Below are 23,214 nucleotides of genomic sequence, written 5' to 3' on the forward strand. Positions count from 1 at the left end.
ACTGGGTTGCTCATCTGTCCATGGCGGAGTTTGCCTATAACAACGCGGCTCACTCTGCTACAGGGATCTCTCCCTTCCTTTGTGTGTATGGGCATCATCCTAAGGCCAATTCTTTTGACCCCCTGGACTCCACGCCTGGTGGTTCCTCTGTGGTTTCGGTCCTTAGAGGTATTTGGCGGAAAGTGAAGAAAGCCCTTGTGTCTGTGTCATTAGTGACCAAAAGGGTTTTTGATAAGCGGAAAAGACCCTGCAGCTTCAAATTAGGAGACTTCGTCTGGTTGTCTACCAAGAATTTGAAGTTGAGACAGCCATCTCATAAGTTAGGCCCCCAGTTCATCGGCCCTTATAAGATCACCAGGGTTATCAATCCGGTGGCATTTCAGTTAGATCTGCCCCGTTCTTTGGGTATCAATAAAACATTTCATTGTTCCCTTTTAAAACGGGCGATTAGTAATCCTTCTTCCAGTGGAAGACCTTCCCCTCTTCTGATACGTGGCCAGAGGGAGTTTGTTGTTGAAAGGATTCTTGACTCCAAGGTGGTTCGGGGTCGGCTGTCATTTTTGGTGCACTGGAAGGGGTATGGCCCGGAGGAGCGGTCGTGGGTGCGCAGTTGTGATCTTCATGCCCCCAGACTGATACGCTCTTTCTTCTCGCAGTTCCCCGATAAACCCGGTGGTAGGGGTTCTTTGACCCCTCGTCAGAGGGGGGGTACTGTTAGGGTCTCCTGCCCTGTGCTGCCACGTCGTCATGGCAACCGGGAGACAAGTGCTAGCGGAGTAACCTGAGCGCAGCTGATACTCCGGTTCGGGTCTTTTGCTGTGCAGTGGTTATAGGCTCTGTGCATGGCAGGGGATCCGGTGCTGGTTTTTGTGCTCACAGTCTGTGAGGTCTGAGTGGGGCGTGGACAGCACCTGCTTTATAAGGCCTCTTTTCAGGGTAAGCAGATGCTGCTGAATCTTTGTTGGTTAGTCAGTTTCTGAAAGTTAGCCAGTACTGTGTAGCTTTGTATTTGTTTGTTGCTTACTGCAAATAGGCCTGGGGATTTGGTATTACACTCTGCCAATCCAGACCTAGCAGTAAGACTGGAGTCAGTCGTTTAGCTTGCTGGGGTTCTGTTACTACTCTGTGAACTTAGCAAGTTTGCGGCTGTATTCTAAGACTTGCCTGTCTAATCCTGTCTCACTGTGCTAGGTGTCAGGGGTCAGTTTAGTGGCAGTAAACCGAACCTGTGCACTGCAAGTGAGAATTAGGATTGTGGAGAATCTCCTTGTGTCTATCATTCCATCTCTGACCAAGGAGTTTACTGCCACACCCGTTGGTAACCCTTTAGGGTTTTGCTGTTGCCCTTAGCAACAGCATTTCGGGTTTTCTATGTATTAAAACACAACATCTTGCTTTTCACATCTGAGCAGTTCTAATACAAGGGAGATACCCAGTTCCTTAGCCTCTGGGCTTCTCTGTTCACGTTGTGTGTATTTTGTTGCCCTACCACCTTCTGTGTACGTTATGTCATATTCCCTAGTCTGTCTGTGAGTCCATTTGTTTTGCATAACAGTTCAAACACCAGTACATTCCTGCAGGCACTGGAGTGCATAACAGTCCTGACACCAGTACTTTCCTGCAGGCACTGGTGTGCATAACAGTATGTCAGCATCTTGAAATGTAATAAAGTACAGTGTGACTGACTATCAACGAAATCTAAAGTTGAGTTATTAGCAACAGAAGAGGTCACGGTAGGAGACAGGGGCGGTCAGGAGATGCTGGTCTTCAAAAAGGGGGGAAGCTGCAAGTGAAAGTAATTAAAACAGATAATTGACGAGTGCCTCCTGTGGTGCCCCCTCCGCGCACACCTAGTTACGACCCTACTGGTATTTATATAGTTAAGCGCATAAAATGTATAAAAGAAATATACAAAATACAGTGTTGACCACACCTTTATTAATTACACAATAAAACATACATAAGCAATTACACTCTTCCTGTCATGGATAGGTGTCAGCTTTTCCTTAGTGTGTCTGATGGTTAATTCAGTCAACCAAATTTTTGAAGTGGAAAAGGACAAGCGATTATTTTTTGTTAAATATTTCCAAAATAATAAGTGGCAATAAATATGCATACCTAACATAGGGCCTAATTCAGTATAATCAGCGATGTTCAAGTGAGCAATTATCTGCAGACTGCGGATACCTTAGCGATTGCATTGCACATGTGACTAGGTGCTTTTGCAGTAGCGCCCGCACTGAGATTTTTATCATACAGTGACTGACTGGAAGGGACTGTTATGGGGTAGTAACAGGGAGTAGCATAAAAAATGCAGGCGTGTTATGGCCGTTTTCGAAGCGTGTATCTGCCATCAGCTGCAAACATGTACATAGAGAAACATGGTGCCAGCGGGTGTGACCAGTCGATGTTCCTCATTCTTGCATATAGGCTGTCAGGGCCGTAACTACCTGTGTGCCAGGTGTGCCTGGCACACAGCGCAATTGCCCTGAGGGTGCAACGGCCAGCGGCATGTAATGAGTCAAATTGACTCATTGCATGCCGCCTCTGCTGTGTGCACCGTGCGATGCCGCCGCGCTGTGGAGGAGAAAACAGCGCCGGGCAGCGGAGAAGAAGGAGGGGGGAGGGAGACTGGAGCCGCAGCAGCACAATGTAATTGGTAGTAAGCGCCGCTGCAGCAGTCCCCTCTCCTTCCGTATTGGCTGCCCGGCACTGCTGTGGATGCTGGGATGCGGTTCCTTCATCCCAGCATCCACAGCAGCGCCGGGCAGCCAATATGAAAGGAGAGGGGACAGCTGCAGCGGCGCTTACTACCAATTAAATAGCGCTGCTGCGGCTCCAGTCCCCCTCCCTCCTCCTCCTTCTCCCCTGCCTCCTGAGCTGCCAGTACGAGGAGCCCGACTGCCAGCGGGAGAGATGGTAAGTATCTCTCTCTCTCTCTCTCTCTCTCTCTCTATCTTGTCTGCCTTTATGTGTAAAAAGGGGGACTGTGCCTGCCACAATGTGTAAAAAGGGGGACTGGCTGCCATTATGTGTAAAAAGGGGGACGCTGTGTGCCGCAATGTGTAAAAAGGGGGACTGGCTGCCGTTATGTGTAATAAGGGGATGCTGTCTGCCGTAATGTGTAAAAAGGGGGACTGGCTGCCGTTACGTGTAAAAGGGGGGACTGTGCCTGCCGCAATGTGTAAAAAAGGGGACTGGCTGCCGTAGTGTGTAAAAAGGGGACGCTGTCTGCCGTAATGTGTAAAAAGGGGATGCTGTCTGCCGTAATATGTAAAAAGGGGACGCTGTCTGCCATAATGTGTAAAAAGGGGGACTGTCTGCTGTAATGTGTAAAAAGGGGGTCTGTCTGCTGTAATGTGTAAAAAGGGGGACTGTCTGCTGTAATGTGTAAAAGGGGCTCTACCTGGTGTAGTAGCGCTATTGTGCAGCGTAATTTGAATAATGGAGACTACTTGTGCACCGTAGTATGGATTGGTATTATTTTGTGGCCACGCCCCTTCCCCATGAAGCCACGCCCCTATATATTTTCCGTGCGCCTACGGCGCGCACTGCCCCTATCTTGCATTTGGGGGCGCCAATGCCGTTTCTTGCACACAGCGCTAAAATGCCTAGTTACGGCACTGTATTATTAGTATTACTACCAGTTGTTTATATAGCGCACACATATTCCGCAGCGCTTTACAGAGAATATTTGCTCATTCACATCAGTCCCTGCTCCAGTAGAGCTTACAATCTATGGCCCTCATTCCGAGTTGTTCGCTCGCAAGCGGATTTTAGCAGATTTGCTCATGCTAAGCCGCCGCCTACTGGGAGTGAATCTTAGCATCTTAAAATTGCGAACGATGTATTCGCAATATTGCGATTACACACCTCGTAGCAGTTTCTGAGTAGCTTCAAACTTACTCGGCATCTGCGATCAGTTCAGTGCTTGTCGTTCCTGGTTTGACGTCACAAACACACCCAGCGTTCGCCCAGACACTCCCCCGTTTCTCCGGCCACTCCTGCGTTTTTTCCGGAAACGGTAGCGTTTTTTCCACACGCCCATAAAACGGCCTGTTTCCGCCCAGTAACACCCATTTCCTGTCAATCACATTACGATCGCCAGAACGATGAAAAAGCCGTGAGTAAAAATCCTAACTACATAGCAAATTTACTTGGCGCAGTCGCAGTGCGGACATTGCGCATGCGCATTAAGCGGAAAATCGCTGTGATGCGAAGATTTTTACCGAGCGAACAACTCGGAATGAGGGCCTATATTCCCTATCACATGTACATGCACACACATTCACGTTATGGTAAATTTTGTTAGGAGCCAATTAACCTTCCAGCATATTTTTGGGACTGCGGGAGGAAACCGGAGTACCCGGAGGAAACCCACGCAAGTACGGGGAGAATATACAAACTCCACACAGTTAGGGCTGTGAGGCAGTAATGCTAACCATTACACCATCCGTACTGCCCCCATTACACCATCCGTACTGCTAACCATTACACCATCCGTACTGCCCCCATTACACCATCCGTACTGTATGCTGTGAATGTGTACACAGTTGTGAATGAGTTTGCGCCAGCTCCGGATGGTGTCTCTTTTCAATTTCTGGGCAGCAACATCACTTGCTAACATTAGTAGTTCCCAAAGCCTAAAAACTTGCAATCTATATATATAAATGCGAAAGCCCTCACTCACAGACTGACTCATCAGTAATTCTCTTACTTCCCAATATGTTAGGAAGCTGAAATGTAACATAGGTATCTTCAGGTGGGAAATAGGAAAACGACTTAATTAAAATTTAAAAAAACCTCCCCTATGGGGATGAAAAGGGGGTTGATATAATGACTTTATTACAGATGCGTGGCTTGCATTGCATGAATGATAATGCCCAAATGGACAATTGGATCAAAATTTGGATTGCACCTCCAGTGTGTACAATTTAATAAACTACAAAAATGGTCCTGTCTCATTTTGCCGTATCTGCTATGGGTGCTCCTCAGGTAACACCAAGAACCATAGATTAATATTTACTTTGATTAAGACGTCTCAAATTTACATCTCTATAGATTTACCAAATTTTTAATACTCTTTTATATTTCAAACCGTGAAAAATCAGAAACTCCTGTGCGAAGAACGGGTGGAACAGCTAATTGCATATAAACATGAGTTAGGCCCCTAGAGAAAGATTGTGCATATCTGTGTATAGAATGTTTTATTGGTGCTGGTGATATTAATTGCTCTTTCATTCATTATATAGTACTGTAGTTGAATTTAGGAAAATTACCTTACTTCTCTCAGGGGTTCCCAATGCTGAAAAACCAAAGAAAGGTACAAAATAGTGTGATAATGTATAAGTACTGAGATAGCTGTGATGTTATGTCAAAATATAAGGTTCCAAACTGCGTACCAGAATAAATTATACTATTTTCTTATCAACATTTACTTTGGATGATTGTCAGACCTATTAAGGGAAGACAACACATATCCTCATGGTGTAGTTTATTTGAAAACACAAATGTATTTACAAAAAGATACACCTGATCCCAGTGCTGGAGAGATCTCTGCTGGGCCCAGGTAAAATTTGGATAACATGACCTAATTGTGGGAGGCGTGGCCACACCCCTTTAAAAATAAATTAAAGAAAAAAATTGTAGCCGGCACTGCGTGAAAAGCAGGGGGTGCCTTGAGCCCCTCAGCCAGGAGCAAATCCGGGGAGGAACACGATTAGTGTAATCACTCCCACACAGGTAGATATTTATACTGCTGCCCAGCAGCAGCAGCAGCCTCTCTGGCCTTAAGGTGCATACACACTGGGCGTTTTTGCCCAGCGTGTATGCACAGCGATGATGGCTGACATCGCTGGGCTGAAAATCTCTCAGTGCATACACACTGATCGCTTTTTTTCCCTGCTCAGCGATGTCAGCGGGGGTGAACAGCTTTCCATAGCAAGACGCTATGGAAAGCTGTTCACCCTGCCGTTCATCTACTGGTAATACCGGCAGAAGAACGGCGGCTGCCGGCAATGAAAAGCAGCTCAACACACCAAAAGTGAGCTGCTTTCAACTCAAACTCGCCCAGTATTTAAGGGCCATAACTGTAACCGAGCTGGGCTGGGGAGAGAGGCTGCTGCTGTCAGTTAAGAGGGGAGTGTGTGTGTGTGTGTGTGTGTGTGTGTGTGTGTGTGTGTGTGTGTGTGTGTGTGTGTGTGTGTGTGTGTGTGTGTGTGTGTGTCTGGGAGGGGGGGTAGTGGCGATAGAGTTTGTCTGATTTGATTAGTTGGAGATTGGTATAAACCTACACCTGCTACTAATCTCATAGAAATCATCCACAATAACAAAATAATGTCCAAGATAGTCCTGGACACAGTTGGCAAGGGGGCATCATGCAATAAACTATTAGCTAGGGTATGTTTCTGTCTTCATTCCGCTGATGAAGTTCATGTTAGCAGATGAAACGTGTAGGTGAATTTGGATCACATGTAACCTACCTTCCACAGATATTTAGCAAACTGGACTATCTTGGAAATTACTTTCTAATTTCTATGAGATAAGATGCATGTGTAGGCTTATACCAGTCTCCAACAAATTAAATAGGTTCTATTTTATATTTTATATTGTACGTATCCTGTGGTACTATTTTTTGAAGAAAAAAAAAAACATTTGTGTGGTACATGTACTACACCATGGGGGGTCATTCCGAGTTGTTCGCTCGGTAATTTTTTTCGCATCGCAGCGATTTTCCGCTTAGTGCGCATGCGCTATGTCCGCAGTGCGACTGCGCCAAGTAAATTTGCTATGCAGGTAGGAATTTTACTCACGGCTTTTTCATCGTTCTGGTGATCGTAGTGTGATTGACAGGAAGTGGGGGTTACTGGACGGAAACTGGCCGTTTTATGGGTGTGTGCGGAAAAACGCTACCGTTTCTGGGAAAAACGCGGGAGTGGCTGGAGAAACGGAGGAGTGTCTGGGCGAACGCTGGGTGTGTTTGTGACGTCAAACCAGGAACGACAAGCACTGAACTGATCGCAGATGCCGAGTAAGTCTGGAGCTACTCAGAAACTGCTAAGAGAGGTGTAATCGCAATATTGCGAATACGTCGTTCGCAATTTTAAGAAGCTAAGATTCACACCCAGTAGGCGGCGGCTTAGCGTGAGTAAATCTGCTAAAAGCAGCTTGCGAGCGAACAACTCGGAATGAGGGCCCATGTGCTGTCTCCTGAGTCTGGATGTAGATGATATCATCCATTAATAGGTCTGACGAGGACCCAAAGTATTTCCTTAAGAAAAAAGATGGTATCACAGGACCACCACCTTGGAAAAAATGCATATACAGTATTAATAAAAACAAATGTTCATAAATAATTGTCTATTTTCAGCATAGTAGAATGTATAATTACTAAGCGGCAATAAATATAAAAACATTTATGTTTTTCTTTCTTTCTTTTTTTTTAGAGCTTGTCAAATCAGAATAAAGGTAAGATATTTATATATTGCTTATTAAAAATATGTACTGATACATGCAGTTCAAGACTAAATTTGTTCGGTAAGGGTCAGGTCAGAATTAGTACTATATATCATTAAGTACATTAGTTTAATTCTTTAATATACAATATGCACCAAACCTAGGAGTGCATCAAGAGGGGAGTAGGCCTGGACCCCTCCTTTTTAGCCGGCAGAGCAATAGACTCTGGGCACTAGGGTCACTGGATGACCCTAGTGCTGTACCACAGTCTAGTGTGCATGCGCAGGGCTCTGTGAAAATGGTGCAGCGGACATTTTCCTAGTGATTTTCCTACTGCGCATGTGCAAAATGTTAGAAAAATGTCCACAGCGCCATTTTCCTGGTGGTTTCTGCAGCCAACGCAGGACTCCGAGGGTAAGTATTGACAAAATGGGTGCAGTGTGGGCCCCCCTTGGCTCATGTGCACCGCACACACTGCACCCATTTTACATACGCCAGTGACTAAACCTTCCTTGTGTAGTAGGACATTATAGTGTACTAATAGGGACATATGGAGAGCCATTGGTTAGGTCAGTGTTAACACAATGTACAGTAAATACCCTACTCTTAAAAATGCCTGGCTACAAGTCTCTGACACATTTCAAATGAGTATCCCTTCAATATATCTAATAAAATAAGTGCTTTTACTTTTGAATTATATTCTGAGAACTACAGTTGACTGTGAGTATGTTGTGGTTACTATATTTAGCTTTAATCCAATTTAACTTGAATTCCCTAGGTTAATGTGTTGTAAATGCAGTCAGAAAGTCTACATGCTAAGAGATTATTTACTCTGTGTCATCTGTGCATGGTGACCTTCGTAAGCTATTTTAAGCATACTTGCTTATTTTTGAAACGTCAGGTCAAGTGTAGTGGCATGACACTGAGATTCTGCCATCACAGGCTTGTCACCCTGATGTGTAATGATGTGACCTGCATTCTCACAGAGCAGGAGGCGGGGATATGATGATGCAGATTACTTCACCATGGCCTGATCAGGCCCTGTATTGCATCTCCTTGCACTGGAGGTGGAGCCTGATGGCACAAATTCCATAAAGATGCCCCGCCTATGACCCTTAAAAGTGAAGTAGAATCTGGGAGGTTGGCCTACTCTTGATATACAGGAGTCTCCCAGACATTCTGGAGAGTAGGCCAGTATGATTTTAGGCAAGACCTGAAATGCAGTGATATAGATTATTATTTATCAGAGCATAGCAGAAAGAGCTGAGCAGATGGAGGGGCAACAGAGCAGAGAGGGACAGGAGCTCACTGATGCTAGACACCCTGTTTCCCTTTGTATAACGAAGAGCAGTGACTTTCTGTCTTCCTCGAGCTCCCAGTAATACCTTTCAGACATAAATACACTGGTACAACCTGGGCTATCAACCCAGGAAATTCAAACTATACCAAAAATCTGGGAAATTCTTGGGTTGGATGCGTTCACACTGAACCCGGATCTGCCCTGGTATTTGGTGTGGATTTAAGGGGACACATTCACAATAATTAAATGATTAAAACATTGCGCTTCACGTTATCTATAGAATACTCAATTGTATATACATGCATGTATACTGCAGGTAGGCGGCACTCAGTACAGCTTATAAAAGAAAGACACAGACCCCATATGAAGGAAGATCAACGTTTCAATCTCTATTTCAACATTTTTGTCAGGATAAATAACATACATAGGCAATCACCTTAAATAGGAACACCATGTGAACCACGCCCTGAGCCCATCAGGGCCAAATACACCTGGAGGGCACCAGACGCAAGTATACATTAGCAAGCCTTGGAGTGCCGTCTCCTGCATCTTTATACATGTATATATAACTGTGTAGTGGACCGGCACTCCCCCATACAAAACAGCTGTGCTCCGGTGCCCTCTATCAAAATTGCCATAAGGTAAAACAAGAAAGCGGCACTCGGAGGCTAAACAAGTCAAAGTGTATTCCACACTCGGTGAACCAACGTTTCGGGGTCTTTACACCCCTTTGTCAAGGTAAACAATAACATATAAAACATACCTTAAATACCAAAGAATCCCGCCTTGTGCATCACGCCTGCCCGGCTGTACGAGTCCCGGCTTCTCTTCCGGCTCCCTGCTGTTGACGTCATCCAATATGCGTCTGGTTGTCGTGACAACCCCTGACGCTGACCGGCCGGGCTGCGGCCCTGTATGATACAAGTAAAGGAGTGTAAAAATCTAACAGATCCCAATCACCACAAATAGAAATGGATAATACTAGCTAATAATATACTGCTGAGATGACAGCTAGGGTATGCTAAGGTGCTGGCTATTGAGACAGAAATCCCAACTGGACAGGGAGGGTACAATTAATTCATAATGTAACTTCTGAGGATGATATACGAATGATTAAATTCTCTCTAGTAAAAAAAGAACAGCCTGACATTCGACTCCGCGGAACAATATATACCTTGGGGTCAGTCTAAGTCACATGTTTGAACACCATAATGCTTAAAATAAAGATGTGGCAAAACTAAAAGAATAAACGTTAATACAACTCCTAGCTGTCACCTCTACAGAACAGTAACAAGCAGACTTAATACAAGCCTAAGACTAGGGGGCCATTATTTAAAGATGTTCCAACTTAATTTCTCGTTAAGGCCATTTGGACTAGTGGTATTAAGCTCAAAAATCCATTTTGCTTCAAGCTGTAAAAGCCTTCCATCTCTATCACCTCCTCTGATATGTTTGGGGATGTGATCAATGATCAGATGTCGAAGATCCTTCATAATGTGTTTTGCCGCAGCGAAATGTCTCGCTAATGGCTGCTCCGAGTCTTTACCTAGCAGTGCCTGTTTAATGGCAAAACGATGGAGAGCCATTCTCTCTCTCAGGGTTCTGACTGATTTTCCTACATAATGTAGCCCGCACGGGCACCTTATGAGGTAAATGATATGTGTTGTGGTACATGTAAGAACAAAGTTAATCCTGTAGGACTTATCCTGATGGGGGTTCTTAAAGCTGGAGCTAACAATCATGTTTTCACAGGTTGTGCATTTGATGCATTTATAGCATCCAGGGTTTCTGCCCAAAAAGGTGGTATTTGGTGCTTTCTGTTTATTCACTTCTGTTTGAAAACCCGTGATGTCCGTGTGTACTACTTGGTCCTTAATATTCCTACCACGTGAATAGCACATCATTGGTCGTTTACCTTTGAATGTTGGCAGCGATTGATCAGAGGCCACAATAGGCCACAAAGCTCTGGTGGCTCTCTGCACAACAGGACTAGATGTGTTATATCTGGAGACAAAAGGAATGACTGGTTTCTGCTGTCGAACAGTTGGAGTCAGAAGTGACTCTCTCAACATCTGAATGACCTTCATCTTTTGTTTTAGGAGAAGTTGCCGGTCATAACCTCTTTCCAAAAATTTTAATACCATATTATCCAACTCTTTTTCAAGTGTGCCACGATCACAGACAATGCGTGAAATCCTGATCATTTGGGATCGGGGTAGACCCTCCTTGAGGGACTTCGGATGATGGCTATTGGCTTTGAGGAGAGTGTTCCTATCAGTTGGCTTACAATAAAGACCTGTATGGAGCTTCCCTTCATGAATGGATACTTGAACATCTAAATAGTTTAATGAGCTGGTGCTAGTTTGAAAAGTGTATTTAATGCTAGACAGCCTAGAATTAATGGTGTGCATGAGCTGATTGAACCGTTCTATGCCTCCCATCCACAAGATGAACAAGTCATATATAAAACGGGTGAACAGTAAGATATGACTTGAAATAGACACGTCTCCAAAAAAGACCTCTTCCTCCTCTTTAAACATAAACACATTGGCGAACGATGGGGAGAGATTGCTCCCCATCGCAGCCCCCGTCTTCTGACAGTAAAATTTACCGTTAAATAAGAAAAAAAAAATATCCAGGGTCATCCGAAGAAGTTCCATAAATAATGAAATGTTGAGAGCTTCCGTGTTCTCTGTCTTCAGAAAGTCCTCCATAGCCTCCAGTCCTGACTCATGAGGTATGCTCGTATAAAGGCTGATGACGTCCACCACACAGATTAACGTATCTGCCGGGACATGTGTGATCTTTCTGAGTCGGTTTAAAAAACTGATGGTATATTTGATAAAGTGCTTGTGCTTGAGGATCAACGGTTGTAGAATGCTGTCCAAGAAAATTGACACAGGTTGGAACAGGAGAGTTACCGGGAAGAGAGTGACGGAGGTGCCACAACGGTAGGAGAGCTCATATTCACCCGGTGGTAAATATCCCAGAATATGCTCCCTCTTTTATATATATGAACTGTGCATAACTTAAGCCGGGACACCGGCATACAAAGTAAATTTGTTTGCTTCTGTGGATACAGTGAAACAGCAATTTGCAACATTTGTTTCATATTGTCCTAACAGGATACAATAGTAACAGTCTATCACCCAGTGTTCTAATATCCATGAAAGCTTGGAAATAGTAAGGATTATACCAATTATCCATGTCAATATATGGGACATTCAGGGATCAGTGCTAAATTGGATGGCCTGCTATTTTAGCACAAGCTTTTTATGAATATATATAGATATATATATGTTTTTTTGTTTGTTATGTTTAAAATAAATGTGTGTATTTATACATAGTTGAAGTCTCCCGACTTTTTCTGACAGATTCACAGCCAATATATATATATATATGCATGTATATACAATTGAGTATTCTTTAACATGAAGCGCGATGTTTTAATCATTTACTTATTTCCATATGCCAGAGGCTCTAACCAAGTCTCAAAACATATGCAGCTGTATATTTATTTAATATATAGCGCCGAGAGGGTGGGGTTGGCTTACCACTGGAGATTAGACCTCTCCTTTTATCTATTTGGTCACATTCACAACAATCACATAATCTCGCTGCAGATAGGTGCTCTCCTGCCAGTCATACTGACTGGCAGGAGATGGATATTGTGTACAAATGTTGCTACGATCCTTTCCTGATACATCCCCTGCTACATAAGCATTGTACTCGCAGGCAAGTATGCAGGTGCCCCAATATACCATACAGATACATACTTCAGAGACTACAACATTTAAAGGTGATATTCCACCTCAAGGGCAGTCTCAGGTTTTATTACAGTTGTTTTCTAAAGTGCTGCAGTATAAAGAGTTGATACATACAAGGTGTGCTGCAGTAAATGTCATCTGCAGGCACTGAACAGCCAATGAGATAGTTTTCTTAAAACCCGGGTTGGATGGACAGACTAGAAGCGACTCAGGGCGCGCCTGGGAAAAACACTGGTACAGAGAAGGGTCATGGACCCGGGACTTAAATCCGGATCATTTCTGTTCACACATAGCAAAAATCTGGGTCGATGCCTGTTCATGTACAAAATCCTGGGTTTTTGCTGTATGTCTGGAAGGGGTATAAAAGGACCAAATAGTGAATTATGTGTCAGTGGAGTTATGGCATCTTGCAATGTGGGATGTTTCCAGGCACCAGTCATAACGGTGCCTGCTGTGACTGCTATTGCTATGCCACTTAATGCAGCTCATTTTATCTATGGATACAAGACATACATCCGCAGCTGACAGTTTGCAGTTACTACTTGTGTATCTGATCCTCATCAGTCAGTCAGGCTGGAACTAATCCAGTTGTGGGTAATGGTGTGAGGGCGATATTGCTTGGCTACATTAGTAGGGGCTTCCCTTTGATGACCTGCCAATCAACCAACATTGAAATTATTAGTCAGTCAGGCCCATGCAGTGTAGTGTAATAATGACAGTATATGGTGTGTACAGTTACTGATCTTAGGACTGTCAAAGTCTAAAAATATTGCAGAACACACATCACGTACAAACTGCACACACATGCCCACTGCGCGTGCACTTGTTCTGCCGTGCGTGCACATATCCGCAATTTGCGTATGGTCGCTCCCGCGGTCCTGCGCATCGGCGCGTAGTATGGGTATTTACGGCAGAGTTTGTGTACGCATGGAGAGCCATCAAAACACATTACATATTTAATCAAAATAGTGCACAATGTACACATAGTCTCCTTGCACCACATCAGAAAGTTATAGCTGTTTAAATGGTTGCAGAACAAAGGGATTCACCTTTACAGGATAAGAGGGGACAGACTAAGGTTATAAGGTGATATATGGTATCCAGCTGTAGGCTATTTTAAGGGTATCATTCCGGTGTTGGTCTGCGGAAGATCACATGTTCCTGCGGATAGTTATGTGCAGAAGCAGAATATAGATATAAACTGTATTTACTGTATATTATGTATGCGGCGGGAATCCAGAGGAGACCACCCACAAGAGCAGTTGAGAAAGACATCGCCCACCTTTTCAAATCAACCTATGACCTCTCCTGTAATGTAAAGATGCATCTCTGTGTCCAATGGACAAAGGGAACAGTATCCATTGTATTGCTTTTGGAAGACTTGTATAAATAAAGCCTGCTGCAGCCTGGCCACACACAAGACTCACAACACTATCTATTTGATGACGGAGGACCGGACCGGGAAGCGCACGCGAATATACTCACGTATGTACATTGACTGTAGCCATTATTCTGTTATATATTGTCTTGTATTGTAGTGTATAATTTGTATTGTAAACCCCCCTTTCAGAAATAATCCACTGTGGTGTCGGAACCCAGCGGTAAAATCACAATTGGTGTCGTGTCCTCATTGCCCTGCTAAGGTTTAAAGTGTATTATTATTGCATTGCATTGCTGTAGAAGGTTTAAAGTGTATCTATGGGTGTGTACGCGCTGTGAGTACTTTGTACCGTCAGCGCGGCGTGTGTACGCAAAGTCCGTACACTGTACGGGATTCTGTACGCTAATAGCGTAAAAGGTGCGTAGAGTGTGAATTAAGTATAGCGGCCACAGCGGCTAAAGATTTAAAGTGTATTTAAGGTTTGTTTAAGGTATAGCTTTCATTCCTGTAAAGATAATCAGCTTTATAAATTGGGAGCTCTCCGGTTTTCCACATTTTTACTGCTTAACAGGTCACAAGCAGACTTAATCTATCAGCATAAGGGTGGACAGGGATCCTACGTATCCTTTTCTTGGTCGGTGAATGCACTGAAAACCCTACTTAATTGCTGATTAGATGGTGTCTGCTCTGTATGGTTTGTAGGGATGCTGGTAGAACTCGTACGGTAAGCAGGAAAAAAGCTATTTAAAATCTGTGAATTTATTTTTGCCGCCAAATGCGTACACAACAAAAGCGTACACCCATACTCTGTGCATACTCTCCCACATTGTTGCCATAACATTCAGATTACTAGATTCATAATATAAATATTAAGGAAGTAAGTGTAAAACACAAACGCAGTCTGGCCTAGTTATAAAGGTTTATACAGAAAAGAAACTGTGTGGCGTGTTAAGTGAGCGATTATAGTTAATATTGCTCACATTTATAGAAATTGTGTGAGTTGTTTTATTGCGTCCGCACATTGGTACACGTGGTACGGAACGTGAGGACAGCGTACACAAAACGTGCACGTAGCGCAAGGCCGCACACGTGGCATAAAGGTACGCACGGTTGCGTAATTACGCAAGCTTGCGTAGCGTTGTGTGTGCATAATAAAACCACACGATAGTTCGTATAGTTTAAAGGTGGGATAGTAGCCACGCTACAATAACACAAGATTGCCCAGTTTCCAAAGTTTAGTATAAAACCCTTATTTACTGTATTGCCTCTGGGAGTAAAGCTGCTTGTCTGAATGATAATTTTCTGTACAGAAAAATAAAGTGTATTTGAGTGAGCGAGTGCAGGAGTGAGTGGATACTGAACCCAAGAACTAGGTGGACTAGGTGGATTGCTAGGTAGTCTAGGTGGACACACTGGGTTAGTAGAGGCCCGGTGGCGTAGGGTTCGCAACCTTGCGTTATTAACTAAGTGGACTAGGTGATCTTGGTGGACTGAGTGGTATCCCATACAACTCTAGGTGGTCTACTAGGTGGTCTACAACAAGGCTATGCTATTGCATCACATGTCCGTTTGTTCTGCATAGCGCAACGTGATATTATTGTGTCACTTTTGCTGTGGAAGAGCATATGCAGACGTGATTGTATAGACAAAGGGGTTTTTCTTTGAGAACTTCGGGAAATCTCCCTGGTGGGCTTCACTGGAAAGGGTGAAGGATAGTTATCTAATTTCTCTGTTTTTCACCCTACAAACAATTCCAGTTGAAAGATACCGAAAAGGAAATTTTCACTGCCTCTCTCAGGAAAATATTCCAAACAGAACTTCCACCGAAAGAAATTACGGTGTAAGGTCTGATAGGAGCCCTAAGTTGGGTACATTGCGATCCGCTATCAACAGTGTATCGTTGTATTGGCCAGCGTGGGCGCGAGCGAGTGGAAGGCGCTCAGGTATACTTCCACCGTCTACTTATATTGAGTATTTTGGTGTTTGTGGGAATTTTTTTAAAGGTATTAGAAGAGACCCACAAATATGGGAGCCAGTTGCTCAAGTAAGAGGCGTTTAGACAGGGTTCAGGCAGAATTGTGGCCAAAAGGCTCAGCAAGGTTTATCATGTGTGAAAAATATGGTTCACACACAGAAGGTTTATGTAATGAGTGGATATATATGACCAACAATGATAGGGTACCATTCCCTAGAGTGGGCAGCTTTGAACCAGAGGTATTACAGAACTTAAGGTTAAGGATATGTCTGATAAAATCCAAGAAACAAAGGATTAAACATACAGACTGTTTAAATTTATGGCAACAGGAGGGGGATATGCAAAAGGAATTAGCTCGCGCAGCAGGTTCCAAACGTAGCGGGAAAACAATGGCGACGGCACCACCACCTCCATATATTGTTGGGGAGAAAATGGCTACAGGCAATGATACATTGGTACAGAATAAGAGTGTAATTGCAAAATGTACTAACCCTAACCCTTGCCAGTTGTACCCTGTTATAAATTTTCCCCAGGACTGCGAACAAGAAGATGAGCCCAGCACGATATCGGCACTCTCTCTAGCAGCCACCATACAAGACACTCAGGTGGGCACGGCCCAACCAACAAGAGCAGTAGTCAGGCTCCCTAGCGGAGGGATAAGTGAGGTCGTGTCCACAGGTAAGTACGGTACCGTACATTATGCAGAAACCATAGCACCCCACATTGTAGAATCAAACCAGAATGATGTTATTGAATTAAATCCTGTCAGGGTGATTGCAGTCCCCAATGGGAAGACTGACGCTCAGGGAGTCACTCCCATCAGGAACATTGCCATGCATTGTCCCTGGTCCCGGACAGAATTGAGGTCAATTATGTCAGAATTTCCCGATCCCAGAAAGGATCTAGTCGCATGCCAGAGGTTCATTAAAGAGTTAGGTAACGCCACCGAACCCACAAACAAAGATTGGCAAACAGTGCTACGGGTATGTTTACCCTCCAATATTGACCCCGCGAAGTTCATAACTGATTGCAATTTAGACGAAGAAGTACCTATCACTGATGAGTACACTCAGGAGAAGGTACAACAAATCAATCTGCAATTAGGAATATATTTCCCTACTGTTGTCAAATGGAATAAAATCTTTTCCATAAGACAAAAGGAAGGTGAAACGGCATCCGAATATTTCCATCGAGCACTGCAGGAAATGACTAGATACACTGGGATCGAGGACATTAGAGACAATGTACATCATAGGGAGGCAGCTGTTTCAGTATTAATGGACGGGTTGAAGGAGGCACTCAGAACGAGGGTACAGACCTATCTACCAAACTGGAGAGGTATCTCAGTGGCTGCATTGAGAGAGTCCGCTGTCGAGCATGATAGGAACATCATTAAACACAGGGAGTCACAGGGGGAAAAACTGATGACGGTAAGTATACAGGCCCTTATGGCAAAACCCCATCAGCCGAAAACCCGGACCCCTGTTGTTTGGGACAGACCTAGAACATGTTTCATTTGTAGGAAGGAAGGGTATTTTGCCAAAGACTGTAGGAGTGGTAGAGCGCATAGCCAAGATAGAACCCTAGACAGAGAATACGAACCACACTACTACTCACATAATTGGGATCAGGGACCACATAGGAGAAGTTACGAGCCACATGCAGGGGAAACAAGGAGGTACCCCCCAAGGAGAGATGGGCAGACCTCTGGAAATTCTCAGCTACCTCCCCTACATATCGTAGCTGCCAACGCGCTGCGGGTGGGTCTCACCACACAATAGGGGTTGGGCCACACCTGTAGTCTGCAGCCAGTGAAGTTGATTGCTAGCCTTGGTAGTGAACCTGAGGTCACGGTTGATGTAACTGTTGTACCATTACCTTTTCTTGTAGACACAGGGGCGGCCAGGTCAGTGTTAAATTCAACTGTAGGTATGAAAACCACGGGTAAAACAATTTCGGCAATGGGAGTAACAGGAATAGTGCAACACTACCCTTTGAGTAGACCTGCAGAGATTACGATAGGGCCCTTGCAAACCAAGCATTCTTTTTTGCTGGCTGCAGCGGCTCCGACTAACCTGCTTGGAAGATATTTATTGTGTAAAATGCGGTGTGTCATATACTGTACTCCTGAGGGTGTCTTCTTGGATATACCTGAGAATCACGTTCAGGAAGTGGAAGATATATTAGACACCCCTCAAAGGCTAATGTCGCATTCTGCCATTATAGACAAGTGTCCATCAAAGGTAGAGGAAATTATCTCACAAATACCGGGTTCCCTTTGGAACAAAGATGGACAAGACACTGGATTAATGGCGAATGTAGCTCCGGTAGTAGTGCAAGTAAAAGACGGTAGGATAGCTCCAAAAATCCCTCAGTATCCTCTAAAGCCAGAGGTAGAATTAGGAGTGTACCCCGTCATAAAGCGGTTGCTACAACAGGGCATACTAGTCAGGACGTCCAGCACTGCCAATAGTCCCATCTTCCCTGTGAAAAAGAGTGGAAGGAGGGGTTACAGGCTAGTGCAGGATCTAAGGGGGATAAACAAGATAGCTGAGAGCCAATTCCCCGTAGTGCCCAATCCAGCTGTCATCCTCATGCAAATTCCCCCTACTGCAAAATTTTTCACTGTCATTGACCTCTGTTCTGCCTTCTTTTCTGTCCCTCTGCACCCTGACAGCCAATACCTCTTTGCATTTACATACAGGGGAGTACAGTACACCTGGACTCGACCTCCCCAAGGTTTCATTGACAGCCCGAGTATTTTCTCCCAGGCCTTGCATGACTGTTTACAATCCTTTCAACCTGAGAGTGGATCAGTACTAATACAGTATGTCGATGACTTATTGTTGTGTTCTGACTCACTCAAATCGTCCTTGAAAGACACGAAACAGCTTCTGTTTCATCTTTCCCATACGGGACACAAGGTTTCAAAGGATAAGTTGCAGCTGTGCCAGACCAGGGTAAAATATTTGGGACATTGCTTGACTCAAGGACTTAGACATCTCACCGCTGATAGAATACAGGCGATTCGCGACATGACCCTGCCACAAACCCAGCAACAGATCCGCACTTTCCTTGGAATGTGTGGGTACTGCCGAAACTGGATCCCAGGATTCTCCATACTGGCTTTACCTTTGCAAGAAATGGTCTCCTCGAACAAACCAGATCGTATCTCGTACACAGATGAGTCCGAATTGGCCTTTGAGAGACTCAAACAGTGCCTATCACAGGCACCTGCATTAGGTATGCCAGATTATGGGAAGCCCTTTGAATTATACGGTACAGAAAGTGCAGGGTGCGCAGCAGGAGTTTTAACCCAGAGACATGGTGATGCCAGCAGGCCGGTAGCTTACTACAGTGCACAGTTGGACACCGTAGCGCGGTCTCTCCCCACATGCTTGCGAAGTGTTGCAGCGATAGCTTTGCTAGTAAGTAAAAGCGAAGACGTAGTGTTAGGACACAACCTGACCATCCATACACTTCATGCAGTATCAGCCTTACTGAACTCCGCCCAAACCAGACATGTCTCATCGGCACGGTTTACAAAGTGGGAATTATCACTGATGGCCCCTGTAAACATCACCATCAAAAGATGCAGCGCACTAAATCCTGCAACTTGTCTGCCAAGTGTGCCTGGACAGGCACAAAGGGTGGAGGATGAGAATGATGGTGAAGGAGGATTTAGTGCAGATACTGATACGCATGATTGTATGGAATACCTGAATCAGACTTTCACTGCGAGACCTGACATCAGTGACAACCCACTGGAAGGCGTAGACTTTACCTTTTACACTGACGGTAGTTGCCACAGACAGACGGACTCTGGAGACTTGTGCACTGGGTATGCAGTTGTAGATGACAGAGGTATCATAGAAGCAGAACCCCTGGGCCCACCGCACTCAGCACAAGTTGCTGAGCTGGTCGCCCTAACCAGAGCGTGTGAATTGGCCAAGGGTAAGTCAGCCAATATATACACAGATTCTAGGTATGCCTTTGGAGTAGTGCATGATTTTGGGGCCCTATGGCGCCTCAGAAATTTCATGACGGCAGCTGGCACACCTGTAGCGCATGCATCCCACATAAAAAGGCTTCTAACAGCGAGACAAGAACCAGACAGAGTGCACACTTACAAAGCAAAGCACACACTTACAACCAAGACCCAATCTCACTTGGTAACAGCCGGGCAGACGAAGCTGCTAAATCACCAGCCAGCACCCCCATACAAACGAACATCACATCACTGATGACATTCAACACAATCAACACACAAAAATTAATTGAAATGCAAAATTTGTGTTCTCTCCAGGAAAAGGCGGTCTGGAGGTCAAAGGGGTATGACCAGGAGTCCTCAGGACTCTGGACAGGTGGACACGGTACGCCAGTGGCCCCCAGAGCATATCTTCCAAGCTTAGCTGAGGCGGCACACGGTCTGACTCATCTGGGTAAAGAAGGTATGTGTAAGCTGGTGAGAGCCTACTGGTGTGCGCCAGGATTCTCTTCTCATGCAGGTAAGAGAGCAATGACATGTTTTACTTGCTTGAGGAAGAATATTGGAAAGTCAATACCAACAGAGCCATCCCATATCCCTCCGACAGACGGCCCTTTTCAGGTAATACAAATTGATTTCATACAGTTACCACCCAGTAGGAATTTAAAATATGTGTTAGTCTGTATTGATGTATTTTCCAAATGGCTAGAAGCGTTCCCTGCCGCCACTAAAACTGCTACGTTCACTGCAAAGAAAATTGTGCAGGAATTTGTGTGTAGATATGGTATCCCTAGAATAATTGAAAGCGATAGGGGTACCCATTTTACAGGTGAAGTCTTTCAGGTAATGTGCAAACTGATGGGAATTAATAGCAAGTTGCACACTCCATACCGACCACAGGCGAGTGCGAAGGTGGAGAGAATGAACAGCACTATTAAGAACAAGCTGAGCAAAGTGATGGCTGAGACTGGATTGTTGAGGCCAGAAGCTTTGCCACTAGTATTGTACAGCATCAGAACCACTCCCAGGTCCCCCCTTAACCTATCACCCTTTGAGATTCTTTTTGGCCGACAACCTCATGTAATGATAGACCCCCAGGATAATTTGAAATGCAATAACGAAGTGACTTTAAAATATTTGGTTAGGATGAGCCAGCAGCTGAGGAATTAAAATAGAAATCTAAAGCTGGTGATTCCTGACCTACCGAACTGTAATTGTCATGACATTGAACCTGGGGATTATGTAATGATTCGAAATTTTCTACGCTCAGGTTGCCTCATTGACAGGTGGGAAGGACCGTACCAAGTCTTGCTAACCAGCACGACAGCATTAAAGGTTGCCGAAAGAGAGACTTGGGTCCACTCGTCCCACTGTAAGAAGGTCGCTGACCCGGAGAGAACCCGTGACAAAGAGCAGAGTGTAGAGAACATCGTATCACTGTAGTGTCTGTTCCGTGAAGGTTGAGAGGCAGTACTGTTGAGACGGCACCTGAGACAACAACAAGACCAGAGGCGGTTGTCGCACCAGTTTTTTTATTTTCTCCATCCCCCACTACCCTTTTTCTCTCCTTCTCTTTCTCCCCCTTCTTGTTTCACTTCTCTTCCCTTAACAAGATGGACTTACCCCAAGAGACTGCGTTCCGGGTTTTCCTGTTAATCCTGTTGTTGACCAGGACAGTCTGTTTCGGTGAGGGTCCCAGAGAGGTCGAGAAAGGATCTGGAATGGGTTCTGATGGCGAGGATGGATTTGTAGAATCTCAAGAGCAACACATCACTCGAGCAAAGGCGAGTATCAGAAAGCGCTCTGGTAGTCAGGGAGCTCGGAGGCACTGTGAAGGGTTATTGTCTGAGGAAAATTGCATTTGTAGGAATTGTGAGAACATAGTCGAGGATGGGTGCATCCAGAGATGTCAGTCCAGCCTTAATATCGACATGGACCGTGATCCATTGAGTGATTACCACTCACTAGTGGGTAAGGTCTTAAACCAGACAGAATGCTGGGTGTGCTCACAAGTACCTCAAGGTCAGAGCAAGTCAGGATTAGTACCGTACCCTTTAGCAATAGATGAGGTACTCGAATTACTGGGTGGGAGACCGGTGGACAAGAAATTCAATATTTCTAGGCCCCCTAGTTTGAAGCTCCACCAGTATCATGTAGATAGATCCTTATTATGTTTCAATATTTCCAATTACCGAAAACCGGGAAATTGTGACGTGGAATAACCAGACAATGACCTTTTCGCACAGAGCTGATAGGATACCCATAGACTCTGAACTTGTACGCCAAATAGCCAACAGTGGGAGGTATTTCCGGTATAGGTATACTCGAGGAAGCAAGACCATGTGGGTTGGAGAAGTATCACCAGGGTACTGTGCTCATATCATCCAGCCCGATACTTGTACTGAGCAGATGGGAGAACTAGGGATTGGGTTTTTCACTTGGAAAGTATGTAATATGATAATGTCATATTCTGTCCCCTATGTTCTCCCCGATGATGCCTATTTCATATGTGGGAGGAAGGCGTACAAGTGGCTTTCTCCGAGCTCAGAGGGATTGTGTTATGTTGGAAGAGTGTTGCCAGAGGTCATGACCATAACCCATGATAAGATGAAAGATGTTCACCGCAGTGCTCAGGCTCCTTATACTCATACTCACTATGAACACATCGTCAAGAGACACCTCATAGGGGTTCACTACGATATGCCGGCGGTCGGGCTCCCGGCGACCAGCATACCGGCGCCGGAATCCCGACCGCCGGCTTACCGACAGTGTGGCAAGCGCAAACGAGCCCCTTGCGGGCTCGCTGCGCTCGCCACGCTACGGGCACGGTGGCGCGCTAAGCGCGCCACGCTATTTTATTCTCCCTCCAGGTGGGTCGTGGACCCCCACAAGGGAAAATAAGTGTCGGTATGCCGGCTGTCGGGATCCCAGCGCCGGTATACTGTGCGCCGGGATCCCATCAGTCGGCATACTGAAGACCACCCCCTCATAGAGAGGACAGAGCACATAGCCTCTGATTTGATCCACGAATCCACCGGGATTCAATTCCTTCTCGCATTAGATTTCACCCGTACTGCCAGAGGAATTATAAATTATAGGTATATCCATGCGCTAGCGAACTTGATAGATAATATCACTGAGATGTATGACGACACCTTCAGGTATACGGGAAGGGAGTTACAAGCTTACAAGACGGAACTGATCCAGCACAGGATGGTCCTTAATTATATCACAGCCGTGACGGGTGGGTACTGTGTCACTTTGGCAACTCAATATGGTGTGAAGTGCTGTACGTATATTACAAACAACACTGACGACCCCACGGAGATTATCGATCAAAAGATGGAC

General features: G+C 44.9%; 1 protein-coding gene and 1 long non-coding RNA gene across 8 annotated transcripts in view; one reads left to right on the forward strand and one right to left on the reverse strand.

The window, feature by feature from the left end:
• The window catches only part of PALM2AKAP2 (PALM2 and AKAP2 fusion), a 761,359-nt gene that overhangs the window by 426,656 nt on the left and 311,489 nt on the right, over nucleotides 1-23,214 (forward strand). For all 7 annotated transcript variants that reach the window (XM_063914265.1, XM_063914267.1, XM_063914268.1 and 4 more), the window contains one exon: nucleotides 7,446-7,467. In XM_063914265.1, the coding sequence (XP_063770335.1) occupies nucleotides 7,446-7,467 (22 nt within the window). The remainder of the gene's footprint in view (nucleotides 1-7,445; nucleotides 7,468-23,214) is intronic.
• Nucleotides 1-23,214, reverse strand: part of LOC134900845 (uncharacterized) — a 218,013-nt gene that overhangs the window by 57,657 nt on the left and 137,142 nt on the right. The window contains exons 2-3 of the long non-coding RNA XR_010174353.1: nucleotides 9,519-9,666; nucleotides 5,280-5,305 (exon numbers count right to left, since the gene is read on the reverse strand). This is a non-coding gene — a long non-coding RNA (uncharacterized LOC134900845). The remainder of the gene's footprint in view (nucleotides 1-5,279; nucleotides 5,306-9,518; nucleotides 9,667-23,214) is intronic.

Source organism: Pseudophryne corroboree, chromosome 1 (genome assembly GCF_028390025.1).
Source record: "Pseudophryne corroboree isolate aPseCor3 chromosome 1, aPseCor3.hap2, whole genome shotgun sequence".
In the NCBI taxonomy this organism is placed as follows: Eukaryota; Metazoa; Chordata; class Amphibia; order Anura; family Myobatrachidae; genus Pseudophryne; species Pseudophryne corroboree.